The following is a 23,315-nucleotide window of genomic DNA, read 5'->3' as shown; positions in this document are numbered from 1 at the left end:
TTACAGGGATATGTCTACTGTATGTATCTGTGTAGTAGATTGGGAGAAACTTCCATTTTATCAGTAGCAGTGCTTACATAGAGGACTAAAAAAATCAATATTCATGAGCTGTAGCTAGCGACAACCCCTTGCTCCCTAGCTCATGATTAAAAACTCTCTCTCAGTAATAGGCAGACACTGCTAATCAGTGGTTGGAGGGCAGGGTGGGTGTGGCTATTTAAAGTTCATAAATATTGTGAAGTAGTCCACTATGTGCTGCTGCTACAAATAAAATTCATGTTTCTCCCAAACTACTGCACAGATACATACAGAAGACATATTACTGTAATCCCTGTGCCTGTCACTATCATATGCTGCCCTTATGGTGACAGGTTCCCTTGAAGTCATTTTGGTTGTCTTCTTCTTACAGATTTAGATTAGATCAATAAAAGCCATGTTGAAAGAAGTCTAATGTGGAACGTTAATAGATTTTATTATTAGCAACATAAAGTCAGAATGTTATAAAGAGTGAATTTACCTTTTTGTCATATTGTTGCTCTCACCTGCTGATCACCTACATGCTTTTCATTAAATTATATCACAGACTGGATATTAATGCAGGCAAGTTCATTGAACAAAACAGTACAGTTCTGCACAGTGTGTACTTCCACACAAGCATTTTCAGGAAACATTCATTTCAGTGCATTTCCTAGATGTTGAATAATTTATCAGAACTTGTGTTTGGAATTACATTGTTTCCTCTTAAAATAATTTATAGACAAGATATATTCAACATTATTAAGTCCTGTGCAGAATGGAGATTAGAGACTGACAATCAGCTTGAGCTTCTTGAAAATAGTTAATTCCCACATAACCACAGACGCTGTACAGCGAGTCCTTCTTGACATTTTTTTGCCATTTTTCTGTAAAAGTTTGCTATTGAAACATGAGTAGTTAATATTCCCTTTTACGTTCTTTGACCTTGTGACAAAAGTTGTTTTGGAATCTTTGCAGGTTGGACAAAAGTGGTATAAATTGCTCAGTTCTTGGAAGACGATGGCCAGTCCACTGTAATATAAGAAAAGAGATACGTATGAGATGAATATGCAACAACTAATGTGTAAAAATATGTACTTGGACTTTAGGTCAACATATTTGCCAGATTTGTCTTAAATGCCTCAGAGTCTTTGCCTACTTGTATTAGTGCACCTAAGTAGGGTCAAACATAGAGGTGGGTAGTACTCTACTGAAAGAATTAAAATGGGGCCCTCCTTATGGTTCTGGGTAACACAACCAAGACCACTAATCAACTGTGACAGGAGGACTTGGTGCTTGTTAGCCCCATCTCCATTCTGTGATCATTTTGTTAATTCCCAACACCCTTGTTTGCTAATGTTGTAGGGTTTGTGTTAATTGAATCCTTAGGCCATTTTCATACAGCAGTGTCTTAGTCAGTATTTTCCATCAGTGTTTGTGAGCTAAAACGAGGAGTAAGACCTTTGTTTCTGACTTACACATACTGATGCAAAATAACGACCACAATACCTTTGTATGAAGTAGCCTAAAACAGGGTCTTACTGCCCATTTCAGTAAAAGATGCAGCTATGTAGGGCTGCATGCCCTCTCGACACCAGGTAAACTGGAACTATTGGAAGTGCTGCCATTAGACCAGGCTCACACGAGCGGGTCGGATTCTGCATGTGAGTCTGGCTGGTGGTCTTGCATTCTGCAAGTCCCTGCATTGCTGATGACCGTGGAGGCTCACAGGCGATCAAGCTCAGTATACGTTTTTTTTAAAACTTTGTTTGTATTTCCTGCGCTGTCGCTTAACGATGATGTGGGTAATCGCAACCCACATGCATTTTTAATTGCGTATCAGCTGCGGGTTGAACACCTCCATTAACTTCAATGGAGACCGTCCATATGGATTCCGCAGCAAAATAGAGCATGCTGTGATTTTTCTTCCACTCGCTGAATACGCAATTCATATCTATGAGTGTGAAGGAATAATCAAAAGTACACGTCTTTCAATGCCCGTGTTTTACCGTGGATCATCCATGCAGACTCCGAGTGTGGAATCCGCAATTCAAATCCGGTGATGTTAGACTGGCCCTAAACTAAACAACTGGGTTAAAAAGCTATGAAAATGAAGCTAATATTTTGACAAAAACAGCACTAAACTACTGAATGCATTTGGACTGTAGCATCAATTTGTAGTTGTAGATTTCCAGCCACAAAATTAAAGTCTCTTGGATTAGAAGCTCCTTTGATTAGGAAATTGTCAAGGGGTACTTGATCCCACGAGTGATATCTTCTGACATGATATATGTTGGACAATATGGCTACATTTCCTGCTATCACATTTATAAAAAAAGGCTACTGCAACTGAATAGAAAAATACATCTATGTGTCTTCAAGAGCAACAAACAGGATTATCAAACTTTAGCTGCCGCTCTGATTTACTAATAAATAGCTGGTAAGTTTCAGTAGAAATTCTCCTTTGCAGCTACTCTGTGACCACAAGGAAACTACATAATTAAAAATCCTCTAATGTACTACATTTTTTTCAGTACCGTTTTTTCCCCTATTTCTTTGTGAGCCCCCTTTAAATTTGTGGAATTTATCCATAAAAAAGAAAGGGCAAACCATTCACCATTCCTGAGTATATCCATCTACTCCGAAGAACAGATCATGCATAGCCAGGGAACAATCACGTAGAATCACGTAGAAAAGGAAAGTTCATCCACCTCCCTAGGAAGGGAACAGAAAGACTACAGTTCTTACATGTCATGTGTTTATACTTTAATTTAATTGTTTTTTATTGAGAGCAGGGATGGACTTCCTCATTACCCGCTGTCATGTGCTGCAGTTTATGATTGCTAATTGGTTATTCATTGCTTTAAATATGACGTTGGTTGTCTGGCAATGGTGCAATGAAGGCCATTTGTTACATCTTAAACACGTTTGCGTGTGGGGAGTCACGTTTCTCTGGATTTTACTTGTCTCCAATGATGATACATTTTATTCCACTTCCTCTAAAGCTGGATGAACTTTCTTTTTTTACAGAATTAATCATACCATGAAGTTTGTAGTTTGCTCCTTTACATTTCCGTCCTGGTTTACTGAAATCAAGATTTCCTCTCATCCCTCGATGGAAAAGTGGTTGCACTGGGCGGAAATTGTCACTCATACTTTGGAAGATCTGTGATGGTTGGTTCTGGCTCAGAAGACGGAGGGAATGCATCTTAATGAGAAATAAAAAAAAAATATAACTATTATGGCAGTACAAACTTTATATAGTTTTTTGTCGACAGAGCTATGCTGGGGCTGGTATTTATTGGTACCATTTGGAGTACATTTGACTTTTTGATCACTTTTATCAGATTTTTAAGGAAGTCAAAATGACCAAAAAACTGCATGGTTTTTAATTTTTTTACAGTATTCATCATGTGGAATAGACAGGACAATTTTACAGTTCCAGTTGTTATTGACACAATAACAACTATGTATACTTTTTCAAAATGTATCCAATAATAAAAGACTTGATGAGATAAAAAAGGCAATATTTTTTTATTTTTTTTTTAATTTTTCCACAATTTTTCTTAAATTTTTTTTTGAATATCCAATCTCATAGTATTATTGCTTTCACAGTTACACTGACAAGCAACCTATTAAGCCTTGCTCTAGGCTTCCTTAGATGGCAGTTCTGGAGGCCATTGTTTGGTTACCGGATGCCAAAACAACCCGTCTGGAGCGAGTTCCAAACTCGGCCATTGCTGATATCATGCGCTTAACTTCCTGTACCAGCATTACACTGTGAAGGCATAGCATTTCATGCTAACTACTCTCCACCCATGATGCAAATGTATGTCATGAGGTAGAAAAGGGTTGGCTTAATTGTGGCATATTCAGAGTTAGTGCCTAGGACTGGTTGAACTATTATTATGGTCCCACAAGTAAGAAAGAATGTAAAAATTTCTTGCTTGTGCATCAACACTGCAGGATAAAAAGTATGTAAGGAGGATAAAATCCTCCATGTCAAAATCTGCACCGAGATTGGTCTTAGGCTGGTGTCACAAGGGGGTGCGCGCATATGTGCTCTATATTTGTGCAAGCATGTTTTACTCTACTTTTTAGGTATTCACACAAAAAAACATGCAAACATGCCCCCATTCATTGAAATGTGCAGTTTGTGTAAATAGTTATTGGTATTTTACACTGGTGGAATTTTTCTGCCACATCTCAAAGCACCCCAAGATTGCCATTTAGATTAAAACATGGCATATTCTGATTCTGCAGCATGTCCATTTATGCTGTGGAATCGCCCTGCGAAATTCAACCCTTGAAATACAATACTAGCTGAGTTATAAATATTGGGAAGCAGTTACATAATGAATAAGAACATTTTTTACTAGAGGGGCCCTTACTAGAGATGAGCAAACCCACTCGGCCACGCCCCTTTTTCGCCCGAGCGCCGCGATTTTTGAGTACTTCCGTACTCGGGCGAAAAGATTCGGGGGGCGTATGGGTGAGTGGGGGGTTGCAGCGGGGAGTGGGGGGGAGAGGGAGAGAGAGAGGGCTCCCCCCTGTTCCCCGCTGCTACTCCCCCGCTCCGCCATGCCGCCCCCCGGCGCCCGCCGAATCTTTTCACCCGAGTACGGAAGTACTCGAAAATCGCGGTGCTCGATCGAGTAATTACTCGAAACGAGTATGTTCGCTCATCTCTAGCCCTTACATTACAATGTAGCTATCTACAGTACCGGCACCCTGCAAATAAAAAAACAGAGCATTGTCGCAATCTACTAATGTGACAATATTTATATTATGTAATACTTTTTAACATATCAGATGAATAACATATTTTAACCCTTTCACAACATCCGCCATACATTTATTAAAGAAGTTGTCAGAGGGGAATGTATGAAGCAGTCTCAAGAACTGAACCAGCTCCATGCATAGCTGCTGCCGACTCCTTCATGAAACGGCTTCAATTGGAGGTCAGTAGCAACTATGGCATCTAAGACGTTAGACAAAGGGCGGAGGCTACCCTTATCACCTGACTGCCCCAATGAGACAATAAAGCAATCTCTGTGCTGAGGGGTTGTCGTGACATCTGGTGTCCTAGTGAAGTAGCCCAAGTCTGCGATCTTAGTACCACTAACATACCCTGCCAAAGACATGGTGTTATAGGAGAATTCTGAGTGCACAATGCAGTGAAAAACAGGAGTACTGCCGGTTTTATATAATGTGATCAAGCAAATGCATGGTAAGTTCCCCTAGTGGGACTAAAAAATGTAAAAGAACTGAATAAAATATTGAAAAAAACTTTTTCCCCACATCTTAAGTGAAAAATTCTAAATAATGAAAAAATAAACAATCAGTATTGTCTCATCCATAAATGTCTCAACTAATAAAATATCACATTATTTATCTTGCAAGATAAACATAAAGAAAAAAATTGAATAAAAAGTTGTCAAAAACTTTCATATATCCCAGAATGTAAAAACTACAGTTTGACCAAGCAAACCCCCCCAAAAAATAAAATGTCATCTATGAAAACATAAAAATGTTATGGGTCTCAGAATATGATAATATTAAGAAAAAGTTCTTCACTGAAAAAAAAAAATTGTGATTTAGTGAAAGTAGTAAAACCTAAGAAAAACTATATAAGATGAGTATCGTTTCACCCTCAATATAATGGCTTATTTACACGAGTGTATATCAGCCGGCCGATATACACTTCCATCTGAGCAGTCCCCCCTTCCCTCCCCCTCATCGACACTCTGCTTTTCTCCTCACTTCTGAGTGGTTTGCAATGGGAGTGGGCGGGACGGGGTGGAGCTAAGCTCCGCCCCACTCCCTCCCATTGCAAACACCAGAGTGGAGGAGAGAGGCAGAGAGCCAGTGAGGGGGAGGGAAGGGAGGAACTGCTCAGATGAAAGTGCATTTCGGCCGGCCATGAAAACACCGGCTGATATACGCTCGTGTAAAAAAGCCCTAAAATGAACATGTCATTTGTACCACACAGTGAACACCTTACAAACAAAATCCCCCCAAAACATAGTTCAATTGTATTTTATTCTATTCCCCCCACAAATAATTTTTTTTTAAATTTCTCAATATACTATTTGGTATATTAAATGGTGCCATTATAATATACAAGTCATTCCACAAAAAACAAGCCCTCCTACAGCTATTTGAATAGACTAAAAATATAGTTATGCCTCTTTGTAGGCGAAGATAAAGAATGACAACAAAAAAATAACACAAGCTGCAACGGTAATGGGTTAACGAAAAGTGAAAAATACTTTAACATGTCTAAATGTTAGTATGGTATATGTCTTGTAACCATAGCAGCTGACTTGTTACAGCACAACACTGTATCCACTCTATGCTGATGTACTTTTGACATCCGAGCACCAGATAATTAGTGGCAGGACGCATCTTCATGAATTCTGAATGTTTTCTTTGCAAAAGTTTAAAACATGACTCCAACAGAAGCATTAAATACAATAATGACATATTTGCATAATCCACACACAATAAATTCACCTACATATTAAATCGGTGTCTTCGTTTTATCATAAACAGTCACTAAGTATCTCTGAGCTGCTGACAGTCCTTTGTGTGCTACTTTGAATGGTAATGAAATTCCAAAAAAAAAAAAAGTGTCTTTACACATAAGTTTGTGTGCTCCGAAATCATGAAGCATCATCTTATTGTTCTTTCTCTCAGACTCTGCAGAAGGGTGCATAACAAGCAACAAATCTGCCATCTATTTCCCGGCTTAACAACACAACAGCCCAGGGGTGAAATTCTCTCAAATGAAGTACAGATGCTATATCGAGCCACCGCCAGTGAATTATAGCAGTCAGGTTGATTGTCATTCAGTGCGCCACATTGCTATTTACTAATGACATGACTTCTGACAGCTTAGAATTCTGAGCTCACTTCTATCACGATGTTAATTATGCATATTCCAGTAATTCTGCAATATGTTTTATACAACACTACCAGAATAGTCCTGCGAATCTTGATGTGCTTTAAAGGGTTATGGTTCTGTTGCCAGTATTCCATATTCCCACAGCTACAGTTAATGCAAAACTGTTATGTATTTGTCCTAAACTGCGCATAATTAAATGTAAATAAAGTAACTTCGGTATCTACTGCATCCCCCTTCGTTTTTTTTGCTTCGCGTCGTGATTTTATTATAATCATGCAATTTCTACGGCTTTAATAATAATTTTTAGATCTGTTTAGTAATTGTATAAAATTTGCTTTCACTATGGTAACTGTGGTTACTAAGGATTAGAGTTGATAAAAGTATTGCAGGTGCAAGAGGTGGAACCTAGCAGTGAAACAGCTGAGTCCAAATTGGTCGGGTATTAAATCTCGCTTTTGGCTCATACATTCAACTAAAAAGTCATGCTGAACCTAGCAAGGGTTTCCAGCACTTTCCATGCTTTGTAATTATTCCCTGTGTCTATTCCTCCTGTATGCGGCACAAATGTATCCTTTCTTACTGATGCTCATAACTGAATAAACCTACTTTTTGGCCGCAGGCACTGGTAAAGCTATAGCACACATTTAACTGGTAACCTGCTTATTTAGAATGTTATATGTTCTATTTCCCACTGTCATTTTACATTTATTCGACTATACTACAAAGTGCTTCGTACGAAGAAAACAAAACTATATTCTGTAATGCAACGGCCCACATTTACTGCTTAGAATTTCTTTATAGAATTAAAAGTTGGATTAACAAGAACGCGCTGTGAAATATACATTATGTTCTGTCAACATCTAATCCACTGGTCCACGCCAATGCACTATAGATCACAATGACATGCACACCTGAAAGAGCAGTTTAACCTTATCTGTGGTTGGATCTAGGCATGGATTTTACATTTACTAGAATCTAGACGACCAATATATATCTTTTTTTTTATAAGGAAAGACATAGAAGCAACCTTGAACATAAATACATTCTAAGGGCTCAGTCACACGGGCGCATCGGCACCCGTGTTACTGCAGATAGCAGATGGCTGTACCTGAAGACGGGCATCTCTCTGCAGCGCTGGAGGAAAGAACATGTGATCGGCTTCATTGCCGGTCATGTGTTCTTTCATCAGCACTGCAGAGAGATGTCCGTCTTCAGGTACGGCCGTCTTCTAACTGTCAGTCACACGGGCGCATCGGCGGCGGTGTACGGGTGCCGATGCGCCCGTGTGACTGAGCCCTAACTGTACTCAACCGTTCAGGCAAAACGTATAAACAATATTACTTGGGAAACTTTAATAGACATTATATACTATTACTTTTTAGTACTCCTCTTGTTTAGGTCAGGACCATAAGGCTACTTTCACAGTACTAATGAAGATAAGCAGTGTAATCCACAGGAAAAAAGGAAACATTTATTGCGCTATCTTATAGAGTTTGAGCACACCAATTACTAAATACTTCTTCATACAAGTATTTAATGGAGGGTGAAACTAGCACAAGAATCATGCTACGTCTACTTCTTGGAAGGAGGAGATTAATAAAGTCTCCTGATCCAGGATGGAGAATATGCTCTAAACCAGAACTACAGTTGGGGTCAACAATGTTGGCACCCTTGACAGTTTAGTACAAAAAATCCAATATTTTCAGAAATAAGCGGATAAGCGGATATGTGCTAACTTTGTGTCCTTAGATTTCTTTCATAGCATGTCCACATATATTCAACAAGAGAGTTTACTGGTCAACATATATGCAGCCATTTATAAAGAAATAAAGAGTAATGATAGTACAGTTTATGATATGGACAGGATTAGAGGCACCCTTTTCTAATTTTTTTAATAACTCATTTTTATTGAAATTCTCATAGAATACATACATGGGCTTACTATAAATAGAATCCACGAAGAAACCCGTACAGCATATGTTGTTTTTACAGGTAAATTGCAGTGTCTGATTATATAACAATATTGAACAATCTCTGTAGTTTATGCAAAAATCATTATCTCTCGTTCCTCTATATATCTTCTAAACATTTTATTCCCCTCTTCCCCCCTCCCTTACATATCCCTTTAATAATCAACATTATATACTAAACCTATAACAACCACCTTAGTATCACTATTCCGCTTCATATCTCCCTAGCGGCTTCCTCCTTTCCCCGGTCAGTCACATTACCTTTAATATTCCTAGTCTTTCCATGCCATCATGATTAAGATACCAAGTAGTATTGGTGAACTGGGACATACAGTCCATAATTTCCCTGTGTCTAAGAAATTTTTCCATGAATTCCCTCCACTTTTCGAAAACTTTTGGGGCTTGAGATTCCACACATCGCTCAATCTCAGTTCTTTCAATTTTCAGAAGGTGTTTTAACTATTGTAAGACATTGTTTATCCCCAGGGGTTTGGGTAGCAGCATCTCTTGCTGATTAGGAGTATGGTATGTGTCATATTAACCTTTCTCATCTGTTCTGGTAATTGGTGAAGTATAAATAATTGTGGTGTTAATTACAGGTTCTGACCATCTATGTCTTGTACCAATTTTTGAATCTCATCCCAGTATCTACTAATCTTCGGGCATTGTCAAATGCCATGTAAAAAATTGGATATAGGCATGGTACATCTAGGGCAAGCTTGCAGCCTTGTTGGGCCATTTGGATTCTGCGGTTTGTCAAACCCATAAATTGCTCAGTGAATTGTTTTAAAATATGTTTCCCGCCACCGTTCACTTGATATCGCCTTTCTCACAGAGTTCCAGCCAATATAGAATGCTTTCTTTCATTGGGAAGATTAGAAAAACCTGTATGCAAGAGAGTGTTTACGATCCATGGATTGACTAATTCCGCCTCTAAGTCATTATTAGAAAAATCACTAGATCCCCTTATCCAGTCCAAAGAATGCCGCATAAGGCTAGCAACATTGTACATAGGGATATCTGGGAAGTTTACTCTGCCCCCACCCATGGGAAGCATCACTTTTTTCAGGGTAATACGTGCTCGCCTCCAAGACCAAATAAAGGCCGTAAATGCCGTATGTAATTTCTTCAAGTCCCACCTTTGTAGTAAGAGGGGTATTGTCTGCAGAGGGTAAAGGAGTCTTGGGAAGTTGACCATTTTAATTAAGTGGCATCTCCCCAGGAGGGATAGGGAGGATTATCCCATCTATCCAATTCTTTTATTATCTTTAGTATTAATGGGGGGCAGTTTAGAGAGTAAACGGATTCTGGTCTCTTGCCTATATTTATTCCCAAGTATTTAATTCTATTTTTGACTATACTGACGGGGGCAACTTTTGAGATCTATGCCAGTAAGTTTGCCACGGGGGAATATGTTCAGCAATTCACATTTAGTAGTGTTTACCCTAAAACCTGATTTCTTCCCAAAAGATTCTAATATAGCAAAAACCTGTGGCAAATCAGTGTGCGGACTGCCAAGTGCCATCAAAATATCATCCGCGAATAGCATTGTCTGTAGTCCCTTCTAGTTGTCTTGTCAACGGTTTTATGGCAAAGTTGAATAAAAGTGGAGAGAGCGGGCATCCCTGTCTGGTACCTTTCTGTAGGGGGAATCGTAGAGAAAGAATACCTGGTGTATAAATTTGTGCCTGAGGAGATGAGTACACTTCCATAAATAGGAGCAGAAGAGGCCTATAAAGCCCATCCTGTCCATTACCACTTTTAGCCACTTCCACGAGACATTATCAAATGCCTTTTCCGCATCCATTGCGAAAAGTGCCAGAGTAGGATGGGCAGAATGGTGTAATTTAATGTCATCAAGCACTGTCAAGATTTTCCAAATGTTCATGATGGCCGAGCATCCTTTTGTAAAGCTAGTTTGCAGTGGGGAAATTAATTGGGGCAAGATATTGGCAAGTCGATTTGCCATAATTTTTGCCATCAACTTTAGGTCGGTATTGATTAAGGAGATTGGTTGCTATGATTTTATTTCTGTAAGATCTTTTCCAGGCTTGGGTAACAGTTTAACCCTTTGCAATCCAATTTTGGATTCAGGGTTTCCTTGGGGGCTTTCTCTTTCTGCCATTATACAATGGTGCCATCTGCTGGCAAGAGCCAGTACTGCGGTATGGGACATGCTGGAGAGGCCCCCGACAACAGAGCGGCCAGTAATATACAGTAAGAATACCCTGCTGGACATCTTCCGACATCGGAGCTGTACAGCCTTCAATCAGAATGTCTTCAGACGTCAGACAGTGGATTGGAAAGGGTTAATATGGGCTGTGTTTATGTCCGAAGGAATGGGACTGTCACGCATATACCCATTAAACAGAGTTTCAAGTAGAGGGGCGAAAAGCTCAACCATATACCCATCTGGTTCCGGGGACTTGTTATTGCCCACATTTTTAATACAGTTCTTAATTTCCATTATATCTATGGGAGAATTTAGTTCCAAGTTTTGTTCCTCAGTCAGCAAGGGCCATGTTATGTCTGAAAACATGTCCTCTGCCCCCTCTACTCCTAAATGTGATTGCGAATAGAGTTTTGAGTAAAACTTGAAGAATATGTTTTTAATTTCTTGGGGATGAGGCTGCAGTTTTCCTGAAGTGTCTTTCAAGCCTACAATATTAGCTCTCTGAAATGGTCCACCCTTTCCTAATTTTTGACTGCACAATCATTAGCAACAGTGACAACCTCCAAATGTTTTTGTAGTTATCTGTGAGCTTCTTGCACCTGTCTGCTGGTAGTTTCTTTCATTATTCTACTGCAGTTCTTTTAAATCTTGAATGTTTGCAGGGTTCCTTTTCTTAGTTTCAAAGGATTTCACTGTATTTTATATTCACACATATAATAGGCTGGTAAAATTCTTAAGCCGCCTCACAGAGGGCCAAATATTGCCATCAAAAATGATATATGCCTACATTGGCTAATGGATCACAAGTAAATAGGGGTAAAAAAAAAGGATCAACATGGGAATTTAAACCAATGGGTCGCCAAGAGTCCACATCCTCATTCAGAATTATCTATATGACGTGTGTACTTGGTCACTAGAATAGTATTTAAGTAGATAATATATTATGGCATAGTCCTGGGATCTCTGACATTCAATTCAAGGTTGCCAGGTTTTCTAGAAATTTGTCATAGTGTCTGTTCTAATTGCATGAGTTCTTTCATATAGCATTATTGAGGATATTCTATTAAGCACCCCCACGGGAAGGAGAGAGTGGACAACTTCCATTTAAAACCAATGTGGATTCTTGTAGCCATACATACATATTGAATCAGTTTATGAGCTTGATAACTAAATCGCAGAGGACAGTCCCCCAGCAGGAACACTGTAGGGGATTTAGGAATCGGACCCACAATTAGTTGGTTGAGAAGATTGTGAACCAGTGACCATAGCCTTTTGACCTCCGGGCATGTTCACCATGTATGAAGCATAATCCCCCCTTTCTTGGCATCTTCGAAAGGATGGGTAGAGATGGTGCAATCTCTGTGGAACTAAATATGTTCTATGTAAAATTTTAATTGAAGTTTCCATAATGGAGACATGGTGGCTACCTTTGGAGATCGTGAAACAGCAATGCTGCCATCTGTCATTGGTCAGCTTAAGCTGTATGTCTGCTTCCCATCTCCTCAAAAACACAAGCTTCTCCCCAGGCAGGGGTTAGTTTAGTGTATTATATATAAATATGAAAGCATTCCTCTCTGAGAAGGGTTTCTGGCACAGGTAGCTTCAAATGATATGGGTAAAAGTAGCATAGAGGCGGGAGTGGATATTTGATTAATTCTCAGATATTCCTGAATAGGCGGTTTAAATGTGGCTATAAACTGTTGTATAGTGTAAAGTTTAGGATTCCTTTTCTTAATAGCACATTTCAGCTTTCTCCAAAAACAGAGTTGCAAGGGACCTCCAGGGTCATAGGTTCCAGCCCCTGCTCAATGCAGGATTCACTAAATAATCCTAGACAGATATTTGTCCAGCCTCTGGTTGAAGTTTATAACCATCTTTGACACTCTCAAGACTGAAATTAACATGGAAAGTGGATTCATACATCAGTGGAGAATATGAAAAATCTGGAGCAGAGAACACGCTGGCCTCGTGACTCCCTAACACCAATTTAGAGACCATAAAACTTTCCTATCTCTTATCAGTGGACTAATTAAGTATTTACTCCACTACTCTTCCTGTTCTGGTATTGCTATAGGGCAAATTAATCACACCATGTCTGTGCCTTTTCATATGTATGTGTATTTATATCTATGCTTCTTTGGATCTATTCCATCAAGACTGAAGAAGAACCCTGAGTAAACTGGAAAGCTTGCTATAACATCATGTCTTTTTGTTAGCCATTAAAAGGTATCATATCTACAAGTTTACTCAGTTTGTCTTGCTGAGAACAATTACATTTCACTGACAATGAGGGACAGGTGAGTCTAATTTTTAATTAATCACAAGTTAGACTAATTTATTCCCTTGTGCCATTAATTGTGTCCTGGCATTGTTTTTACTTTGTGTTCTTTTTTCCTGCAAATATTTATTTTGTTATATTGTGTCTTGTGTTTTTTCTGTATCAAAATAGAAGTTTATATATAAATATATATGTATATATCCATGCAGTTTCACCTTATTTCAAGAAATAATTTACATAGTGTACTTAAAAGGAACACACCCTCCACACCATTCCTCAGCCATCTCTCCTCCTGACAAGCTAGCACACACAGGTATTGCTTCTTTGATTTTAATTTGTTTTGTCTATAAATGTCTTGTGTATTTCATACCTCATAGCTGTTGATAAAGGCTACTATAGCCAAAACGCGTTCAGCGCGAACCTGTGAGCTGTATGCTTTTTTTTTACTTAATAAAGAATGACATTTTTTTAACGGTAGCAGCTCCTCTCCACTTCTATTTTTACTTAAAAGGAGGTGTCCAGGACTTCTTTTGATTTCCGCTATTGGTGACCTGTTCTACAGACAGGTGATCATTTAATTTACGGCGGTGGTTCACTGTTCGGGATTCCTGCTGATCAGCTAATTCCCTGGATCACTGTCATGCTGTCCGTAGCACAGTGGCTTGGGTTTGTATTCCATGAGAGCTGTCCCTACACTGCCACACTGGGCTGATGCGATATTTTAAGCACTATCTGCTTCCAGTGTTGACCACATTGACAGCAGCACCAGGCATTAGCTGATCGATAAGGATTCCAAGTGGCAGACCCCACGCTGATCATTTATTGATTACCTGTCTTGACAATTTTCAGGGATGCCAATAACTGTAGAAAGACTGCACAGTTTGAAGTGTATTACAGCAAGGTCAGAATAATTATAAAGTAAACTACTAAATCACCAGAGAGAAAAAGATGATTACCAGGCAACTACCACCTATATACAGTACTGAGGTAAATGACCCTTAGTAAAGGATAGCAAGGAGGTAATTTCAAAAGTGCCTTGGTCTTTAAGGGGTTTTGTAAAAAAATTGAACAACTTTCTACAACCTAGACCAGCAACTCGCAACTTCATTACCACAAGAGATCCCCACAAAAATATTTCCATTCCTATAAAAGGGAGTAAAACATTCTATAATTCTTAACAAGTGCTTTAGTTTGGCTTGCATATGTACTGCTTTGCATCTTTGAGTAGGTTGACATCAGTTTGCTTCCCTATTATAAAAGGGATCAACCTTATTGTTGCTATATTCTAAGGAACCACAGAGGCAGAGGGAACTATTTTATAAAAGCCCTAATCACAGAAGGTCCCTAAAACAATAATTCTTTATTAATATGCCTTAAAAAACATTGGGCTCAAGACAATCTCCAAATAATGGGGATGAAACATAAACAAAAAACAGACAATGGACGAGACACATGTGCTCATAGACATCACAGTGTTATAGGAGTATAAGATCAGAGGGCCGCCAGTAACTCAGGTTGAGTCCAATATGAATCTGGGGTATTTGAGTTTTATAGTTAGAGGTCAGTATGATATATTACACCAACTTGCTCAATTTCCCTTTAATTTAATTGCCACTCTGGCTCGACACTTTCTAATCTTATACGAAAGTAGCCTAAATAGATGAGCCGATATATGATGGGCAGGAGGCTATATCACTCTCTATCTTTATCCACAATTAGCCTAACAAGTGAATTGTTCTCTCTCTCAGTTCTGATGCTCAGTTTAGACAGCTTAGCTATATGGTCACGATTGTTTGACCCAGGCTTTAGCTAGCTATAGTAGCAAACTATATCACTTTTTTCTACAATTAGTTTAAAAAGTGAAATGCTCTCTCCTCAGCGCTGCTGCTAAGTCTGGATAGCCTATTTACATGGTAATGATTGTTTGACCCAGGCTTTAGTTAGCTTTGGTAGCAAGCAATTTGAACTGTCTGCAGCTGTAGATTGAGCTTTAGGGGTAGTGCTCCCTTTCTTAAGCACTGAGATCCTAGCTGGGATAGCCTGACATCTGTGTCACTATTCTAACGTCTATTGGGTTGCATCATCAAGCCACTTAGACTAAGTGGTGGCATCATTAAGCCACTCAGACCAACGTCAGGCCAGCTAGAGGTGGGCTACATTATTCTTACCTTGGACGAATTGTTTCCCTATGACACTGCTATCTGTCATATGGGGAGCTCCAAGTGTAACAAATGAGCATCACCCTATAGTATACCTCGAGGGGGAAAAACAATCTAGAGGTTCTAAATTCAATGTTTACCAACACTAAGATATGATAGGCACCAATTCAGACAACAACTAACTATCTTAATGTTATAGGTCATACGTCTGTTGAATACGGATAGACCTATGCACAATCTTTTACATCTGACCACCCGGTTCTTGAAAAGTCGTTGGTCCGACTGAAATGCATTGAACCTTGAACGAACTATGTACTCTGAATGAATTAGAACCTTGAATTTCTACTAGTGGAGATCATCTCAATTCACTAGGGCCTAATATATCGGCTCATCTATTTAGGCTACTTTCGTATAAGATTAGAAAGTGTCGAGCCAGAGTGCCAACTAAATTAAAGGGAAATTGAGCAAGTTGGTGTAATATATCATACTGACCTCTAACTATAAAACTCAAATACCCCAGATTCATATTGGACTCAACCTGAGTTACTGGCGGCCCTCTGATCTTATACTCCTATAACACTGTGATGTCTATGAGCACATGTGTCTCGCCCATTGTCTGTTTTTTGTTTATGTTTTGTCCCCATTATTTGGAGACTGTCTTGAGCCCAATGTTTTTTAACGCATATTAATAAAGAATTATTGTTTTAGGGACCTTATATTCTTAGGAACCCTTCATCAGAGCTTGAGGAACCCAGGTTTCCTAGGAAATTTGGTTGGAAAATACTGCCCTAAATTTAATTAAAATAATAAATAATACATATGGGGTGTCTTTTCCCTATCATTAGAGTACATACAGTTTCCAGAATCATGAGATTTTTTTTGATGTTGTGCTGCATATGCTGGCAACACACTTACTTTAATTATCATCTCTATAATATCGGGAAAAGCTCAAACATCTACATATCATCCCATTCTTCGTATCCATCAGTTTGTATCACCGGCACTGCTCACGGGGAATTTGAAATGAAGTGTTTGCACTTCATGGTATATTTCCACATTCAATCCATCCACAATATCAGCTTAATTAATTTTTTTCCCATGTGAGTAGCATTCTTGTTATGACTGGTATCATATCACGGTTCGCTTTCAGTAAAGCATCGATATTATGTTCTGCTTTGACCTCCCTGCTGCTGTTTTTAAAGGTATCTACAGTATATTGAAAATGGAAATAGGGTGTATTGTGAAGGAAAGATTCTGCTATACATATAATCCTTCATGTTGTAATCTTATGTATAGGATATTATGCTACGTGACATGATTTGTAACAAACTCAGATATTACAAAGGATTTCTGTTACCATCAATAGGTATACAGCTGCAGGCTCAGTTCTTGAAAACAAGACTAATAACTTTAAGGTGGCTTGCAATACTCAGAAGAGGGAGGAGGATATATTTTTCAAAGAAAATCTATTAAGAGATCTCCCATACTCAGTAGTGTTGGGGAGGGGAGGAAGCAGCCCAGTGCATACTTATCTGTCCTAGCATATAGTAAGATGTCCACACACTGCTGTAACCATTGGGACCCCACTATATATTTCTATCTATATTGTGCCATATTTCTTATTTCCTTATCCTAACTGTTTGACTTATTTAAAGACTATAGACATTGTTAGCATGAATAATGTTGAGAAATTAATAAAATATTCAGATCAAGAGTGCCCGACCCAATTTTCAAAAAATCATTGGAACGGCATGAGTGTGTTTTTTCTTCTATGACTGTGGTTCAGTTGTTAGCACTATTGCCTTTCAGTTCCTTGGTCTTAGGTTCAAATCACATCCAGGAATACATCTGCATGGACATTGAAAAACTCCATCCAGATGTGGCACTTGATCAGATTTGAATCTATCCTCAAGAGAGGTCATCAATAGTTAATCAACAGGGATTAGCTGATCGCCTGACCCATTGTCAGTGCAGCAGGCTATATGTTGTCATTCGTGGTCAGGGTTGAAAGTATAAAAGGAAGCTTCACTCCCATTGAAATTAATACGAGGGATGCTTCCTATTACATTTCCAGTTCTGACCGTAATAAGGATCCAGAAGTGTAACAATAGGCTTCACTCTGATTGATTACAACGAAAGTGAAGCCACCTATTATACTTTCGACCCTGACCACTGATGATGACATCCAGCCTGCTGCACTGACAACTGGATCGGAAGATCAGCTGAACAGTGGGGATCCTGAGCAGTGGTCCCCCACTGATCAACTATGGATGCCCCATCCTATTCATGAGCTATTCATCTTAATGGGATTCTTTGGCGGCAAGCACCCGCATTTCCCCAAGTCCCATTTAGACATATGAGACAATCACAAACATTTCTGCAATAAATCTGTTGCATGTACCTATACCAGTAATAATATATATTTTTTTCTTTTAATTCATACGTTATACTTAAATAGTTTCATTTCCACCCTGACCTTACTGTAGACAGTTGCTATTTATCTAGTATCAGGCATTTGTATTGGTACTGGATTGGCACTGTGAGGTAGTTTTGATGCCAGGTACTCTCAATAGCCATATGCTTTCAAAGAGCTCAATGGAGGATATCCAGATTGATGGACATCTGTGAGTCTCAGGAGTCTGGTTTACATTTATAATTGTAAAGTTTACCATTCCCTGCTCATTATACACCTTTCAGAGTATCTGCTATGTTCGGAATAATTTACCCATGTGCTGCTTTACCTAATGAGCAAGCAGCGCAATTCCAAAGCATACAAAAACCCGCACTAAGTTCCCTTATAATGGCTGTATACATATGAATAAAAGGAATGAGCTGTGCCATACTTGATAAAAAAATGGAATAAACATGTAATCTATTTGAAAGCATTAAAGAGCTATATATGTATACAGCTGGAAAACATGCATCACAATACACCATGACCATAAATTTTTTTTTATCTTTTTGTCTTTTATTAGCATATCAAATTTGTAAAGGATTTTTGTAGCCATTGGGAAAAAAAGTCTCATTAATATTAGGGATGGGGCATGCTGTATTTTTTAAAATAACACAGGGGGGGCCAAGAAGCACATAGAGTGCAACCGCAATGTGTGAATGGCAATTTACAACTCCTCATTAAAATGCATGTACCATCTGGTTGCTGCCTTGTTATATATATATATATATATATATATATATATATATATATATATATACATATATTATACCTCAGAAACACTATACAGGTGCTGGCATCACATCCCTTAAAGTTATAGCTTACAGAAATACCGCTTGCATTGATTTTTGTATTATTGTGAAGGTAGAGGGGGTCAATAAATATTAATATCCCAATATGATGTAATGTCTCATTATGTAGCTTTTCATGCATGAAAGACATTGGGGCTTACACTCTGGTGCAATGAAAGGGAAGATGGTCATATGAAGCGTAGCAATTAGATTCTAGCTGTCATATTTCTAAAGCAGTATGATTTGATGTTGTTATGGAAACACCTCTCCGTTCTTTGCAGTGTCCTTTCACAAATTATCTCATTTTTATATTTGATGCTCCTTAACAATTTTGGACCAATCATCTTTCGATATCCTTCCATATCTTGCTTATGTAGTTGGAGAGGCATTGTTACAGTCAGTAAAGCTCCTTTGACACGGGTCAATTTCAGGCCCATGATGAGTGCCGATCAATGACGAAACAAGTCGATCGACGCTTGTTTAAATGGCCTTCACACAAATCGATGCAACTTGCACAGGGGATGATCGTTAAAGAATTGTTCGTCCCCCACACACTTTGATTATTGTTGACAACTCATCTCTGGTTTACATGGGGAGATGTGCTGCCATCAACAATGATTTTTTTCGGCCACATAAAACATTCAATCAGTCGGGAATTGCTTTGTTTGTCGGCTTATCGCTGCCCCATTTACATGAAGTAATAATTGAGATAAGCATTCTAACTTATGCTTATTTGGCTGATTATCTGCCCATGTAAAGGGTCCTTAAAGGTAGATTCATACAGGCAGATATTCTACCTGCTAACAAGTCCTGATCGACCATATAGTTCATTTACTGCAGTTTGCATGCAGCAGATGGAAACAAACAATCATTAATACAATCATTCATCCCCATTCAGATCGCATTCATCGGAGGCACATCCTGGAAATTATACAAATGCTAACATCCAGGAAGTATAGCCAAGTAGTGGCAATCTATACCTGTCATCTGCTACTCTTTACCCTCTTCTTCACGCCGTGTAGCCGCTGATCTGCCGCTGTGTTTTCATGTATCACTACCACAGTAAATACAGCTGTTTCCTATAACTCCCAGCATACATAGAGCTTATTTACTGGCCAGAGCTGTAGCTCCGCCCCTATCTCACAGGTCCTACAACTTACCAGCACCAACCTCCCACTCACTGAGAGAGCCAGAGAAAGCCTGCAGGCAGACAGACCGGACCTTCCGGCACTCTGAACGGCACATGAGCAATACAGCACAGGGTTTTCGCTTCTGTCCTCCCATCATGCACTGCTTACAGGAAATTGCAGGCTATGGCTACAGGAGGAAGTAACTAATGTGGACGTGTCATCAGAGGTAGTGGAGATATTTTTCAGGCATAGGGTCACGTGACATAAATGAGATAAAAAATGTAAAAAGTAGATGTTCAGTGATCCTATTACAAGAAATAGTTATTGTGGTGATGTACATTAGAGTTTAAAATGTGTCCAAAATACCCTTTTAAAGAGACTTGGTCAGCTACTTTGAGTCTTATAAGCTAAGCCTATCGGCTAAAAGCAGCTGACATGCTGAGTCCGGGGGTGTAAATTTTATACTTATCCTCCTCACCGTTCCCCTGCTGTCAACTCTCAAACCTGCCACTGCAATCCATTCTGCAGACTACCTAGCATGCGGTACATAGTCATTCTATGCCCGCGCCACGTAGTTCATTGGAAGAATTCAGCAGCAAGTTTGAAAGCCGACACCAAGGGAATGGCAGGGAAGGTAAGTATAAAACTTACATCCCCAGACTCAGCATGTCAGCTACTTTAAGCCCATAATCTTAGTTTATAGGGCTCAAAGTATCTGACAGATTTCTTTTAGGTCGTAAATGTATTTCAAAACGCATGCATGAACTCATTCCTGGTTGTGTGGTACAAGCATGACAAGAAGATATTAATATCAGTTCTGAGTGATTGACATTTCTCTTTTATGTTTGAAAGTAAAAAAGCATTTTTGCTAGAGCAATTCACATGGAAACTATTGGAATGTAACAGATAAAAGGCTGAAGAAGCCTAACAGGGATCTGATCAAGTAAGTGTATCAAAGTAAAAAACATAATATTGAAAAAGAGATCCAAAAAGAACAAAATATTTTTCATCTTAGACTACAGAAGGTATAATATGCTATATTTTATTGCTATAATGTAAATTAGGTCTACGTTCATTTTTGTGTGGAGGATTTTAAATATAATGAGAAAGTAAGAATGTGCCACTAATATGTTTATTTGTTTCTAAGAATTAATTAAAGGTCAATGACAGCAATAATAATGCTAAGGACAATTCTAATGATGACAATGTTGATGATGATGATGAAGATGAAGGTAAAAATATTAATTGTAATAAATAATGATCTGCTTTAGGCCTTAGTCAGACGGGCGTTTTTTGCCGCGATTTGCGGATCGCATGACGGATGCGCATCCGCAAATCGCGTGACCGGTGCGCGCAAGACGCCCGCAAATCGCCCGAAAATCTGCTCCTAGCCGCGTTTCATTAGAAACGGGCCGGAGCTGTCCAGCGCATTGCATTCAATGGAGACGGCAATACAGCCGTCTCCATTGAAAGCAATGCGCTGCGGGCGAGCCCGGGATGAATTGTCGGTAAGGGCTTAAATATATAAGCCCTTACCTGCAATCCATCCTAAAATGTGTTAAAATAAAAAAAATTGCATTCTCACCTTCTGCCTGCAGCTCCGGGCAGCCGTCCTGCAGTGGGTGTGAAGGGGGTGTGAGTCAGACCTGCCCCCTGATTGGCTCAGCGCTGAGCCAATCAGAGGCATGCCTCACTCACACCCATTCATGAATTCATGAATGGATGTGAGTCAGACCTGCCCCTGATTGGCTCAGCGCTGAGAGGCAGCAGTCACTCACCCATTCATGAATTCATGAATGGGTGTGTGAGTGAAACCGGCCTCTGATTGGTCAGGCTGTGACCAATCAGAGCAGATCATTCAGCAGGCGGGGATTTTAAAGCCCCGCCGGCTGAATAGTGCCGAGAAGCAGTTCAGGAGAACTGACAGCGGCCGCGGCTGGACTCCGGCTGCAGTGGAAAGGTGAGTATACAATTTTTTTTTATTTTAACACATTTTAGCATGAATTGCAGGGAAGGGTTTATATATTTAACCCCTTCCCGACAATTAACCCCGCGCACGCCGGCAGCCCATTGCTTTCAATGGAGCGGCTGTATTGCCGCTCCATTGAATTCAATGGGCAAACATCGTTCTTCTCTGCCACAGCTGTTCCAGCTGTGGCAGAGAAGAATGATTTGTCTTCTATATGTTCTCAATGGGGTCGGCGCTGCTGCCGCCGGCCCCATTGAGCGCATATACAGAAGCGAACAGGAATCGCAGATCGCAGATAGGTGCGATCTGCGATTTTTTGTTCTATAATTTTTCGGACGAGCGCATAAAAAGCGCTCATGTGTCCGATACCATTGCGAAGCAATGGTTTTAAAAAATCGCCGGACGCATGCGCATGCGCAAATCGCGGCAAAAAACGCCCGTCTGACTAAGCCCTAAGTTTCATTCATTCCGTTTTATTCTTTCTTCACTATCTATAGATACAGTAGTTGTTTTTTTGCTCTCATAAAATGAATTTCCTAGTCTAAAATAAATCTCTCGGTATGTGGTAGTCACCTAATAGGGATATGAAGACAGCCCTTATGTTGATCACAGGAGTTGAAGACATGCTCTGCATAGTGAATTCAGTCACATTTTACTAACTTTAGTAGAACAAGCTCAAGGCTGGATATACCATAAAAAATTTAAAATGCAAAATAAAATATTTACCGATTCTTTATAATTTATATGATTTAAGACATAACTAATAAAAAATGAATGCTTAATAGCTAATAAAAAATGATTGATGAATTTTAACACTTTCCAATCCAATCCTGGTTTTCCTAGAGGGCTTACTCTTTTTCTGCCATTATACAAGGGCGCTATATGCTGGCTAAAGCCAGTACTGCACGAGGTGACACATTGGATAGGCTCTGACAGTAGAGAGGCTGGCAAAATACAGTAAACGAACCTCAACGGATGTCTTCCAACATCGAAGCCTTAAATCATAGTGTCTTCAGTCGTCAGACAGTGGATTGGAAATGATTAACCCTTTCCAATCCACTGTCTGACGTCTCAAGACATTCTGAATGAAGGCTGCACAGCTCCGATGTCAGAAGACGTCTGGTAGGGTATTCTTACTGTAGATTTCTGGCTGCTCTGTGGTTGGGGGCCTCTCCGGCATGTCACAGTACTGGCTCTAGCCAGCAGATGGCGCCATTGTATAATGGCAGAAAGAGAAAGCCCCCCTAGAAAACCCTGAATCCAAAATTGGATTGCAAAGGGTTAACATGCTAAGAATATAGAATGATGTATGCACAATCCACAAATAGTGTCAACCAGAAATAATGTTAATTTGGGTCATTAAATGTATGGTTAGGACAGCATTTGGGGCCTTAATTGCACTAATATCAAATCAACCCGAAGGTGGTTTCACTCAGTTTTTTGGTAGTTTGTCATGCACTTTTTGGGACCA

At 39.4% G+C, this 23,315-nt stretch overlaps 1 protein-coding gene across 2 annotated transcripts in view; it reads right to left on the bottom strand.

The window, feature by feature from the left end:
* Nucleotides 1-448: 448 nt before the first annotated feature.
* Nucleotides 449-23,315, bottom strand: part of CA11 (carbonic anhydrase 11) — a 317,815-nt gene continuing 294,948 nt past the window's right edge. For both annotated transcript variants that reach the window (XM_066605760.1, XM_066605762.1), the window contains 2 exons: nt 3,058-3,223; nt 449-1,047 (listed from right to left, as the gene is read on the bottom strand). In XM_066605760.1, coding sequence (XP_066461857.1) covers nt 1,019-1,047; nt 3,058-3,223 — 195 coding nt within the window. In that variant the 3' untranslated portion in view covers nt 449-1,018. The remainder of the gene's footprint in view (nt 1,048-3,057; nt 3,224-23,315) is intronic.

The sequence above is a fragment of the Eleutherodactylus coqui genome, chromosome 6 (assembly GCF_035609145.1).
Source record: "Eleutherodactylus coqui strain aEleCoq1 chromosome 6, aEleCoq1.hap1, whole genome shotgun sequence".
NCBI classification, from domain to species: domain Eukaryota; kingdom Metazoa; phylum Chordata; class Amphibia; order Anura; family Eleutherodactylidae; genus Eleutherodactylus; species Eleutherodactylus coqui.
This window is presented reverse-complemented; position numbering and strand designations above follow the sequence as displayed.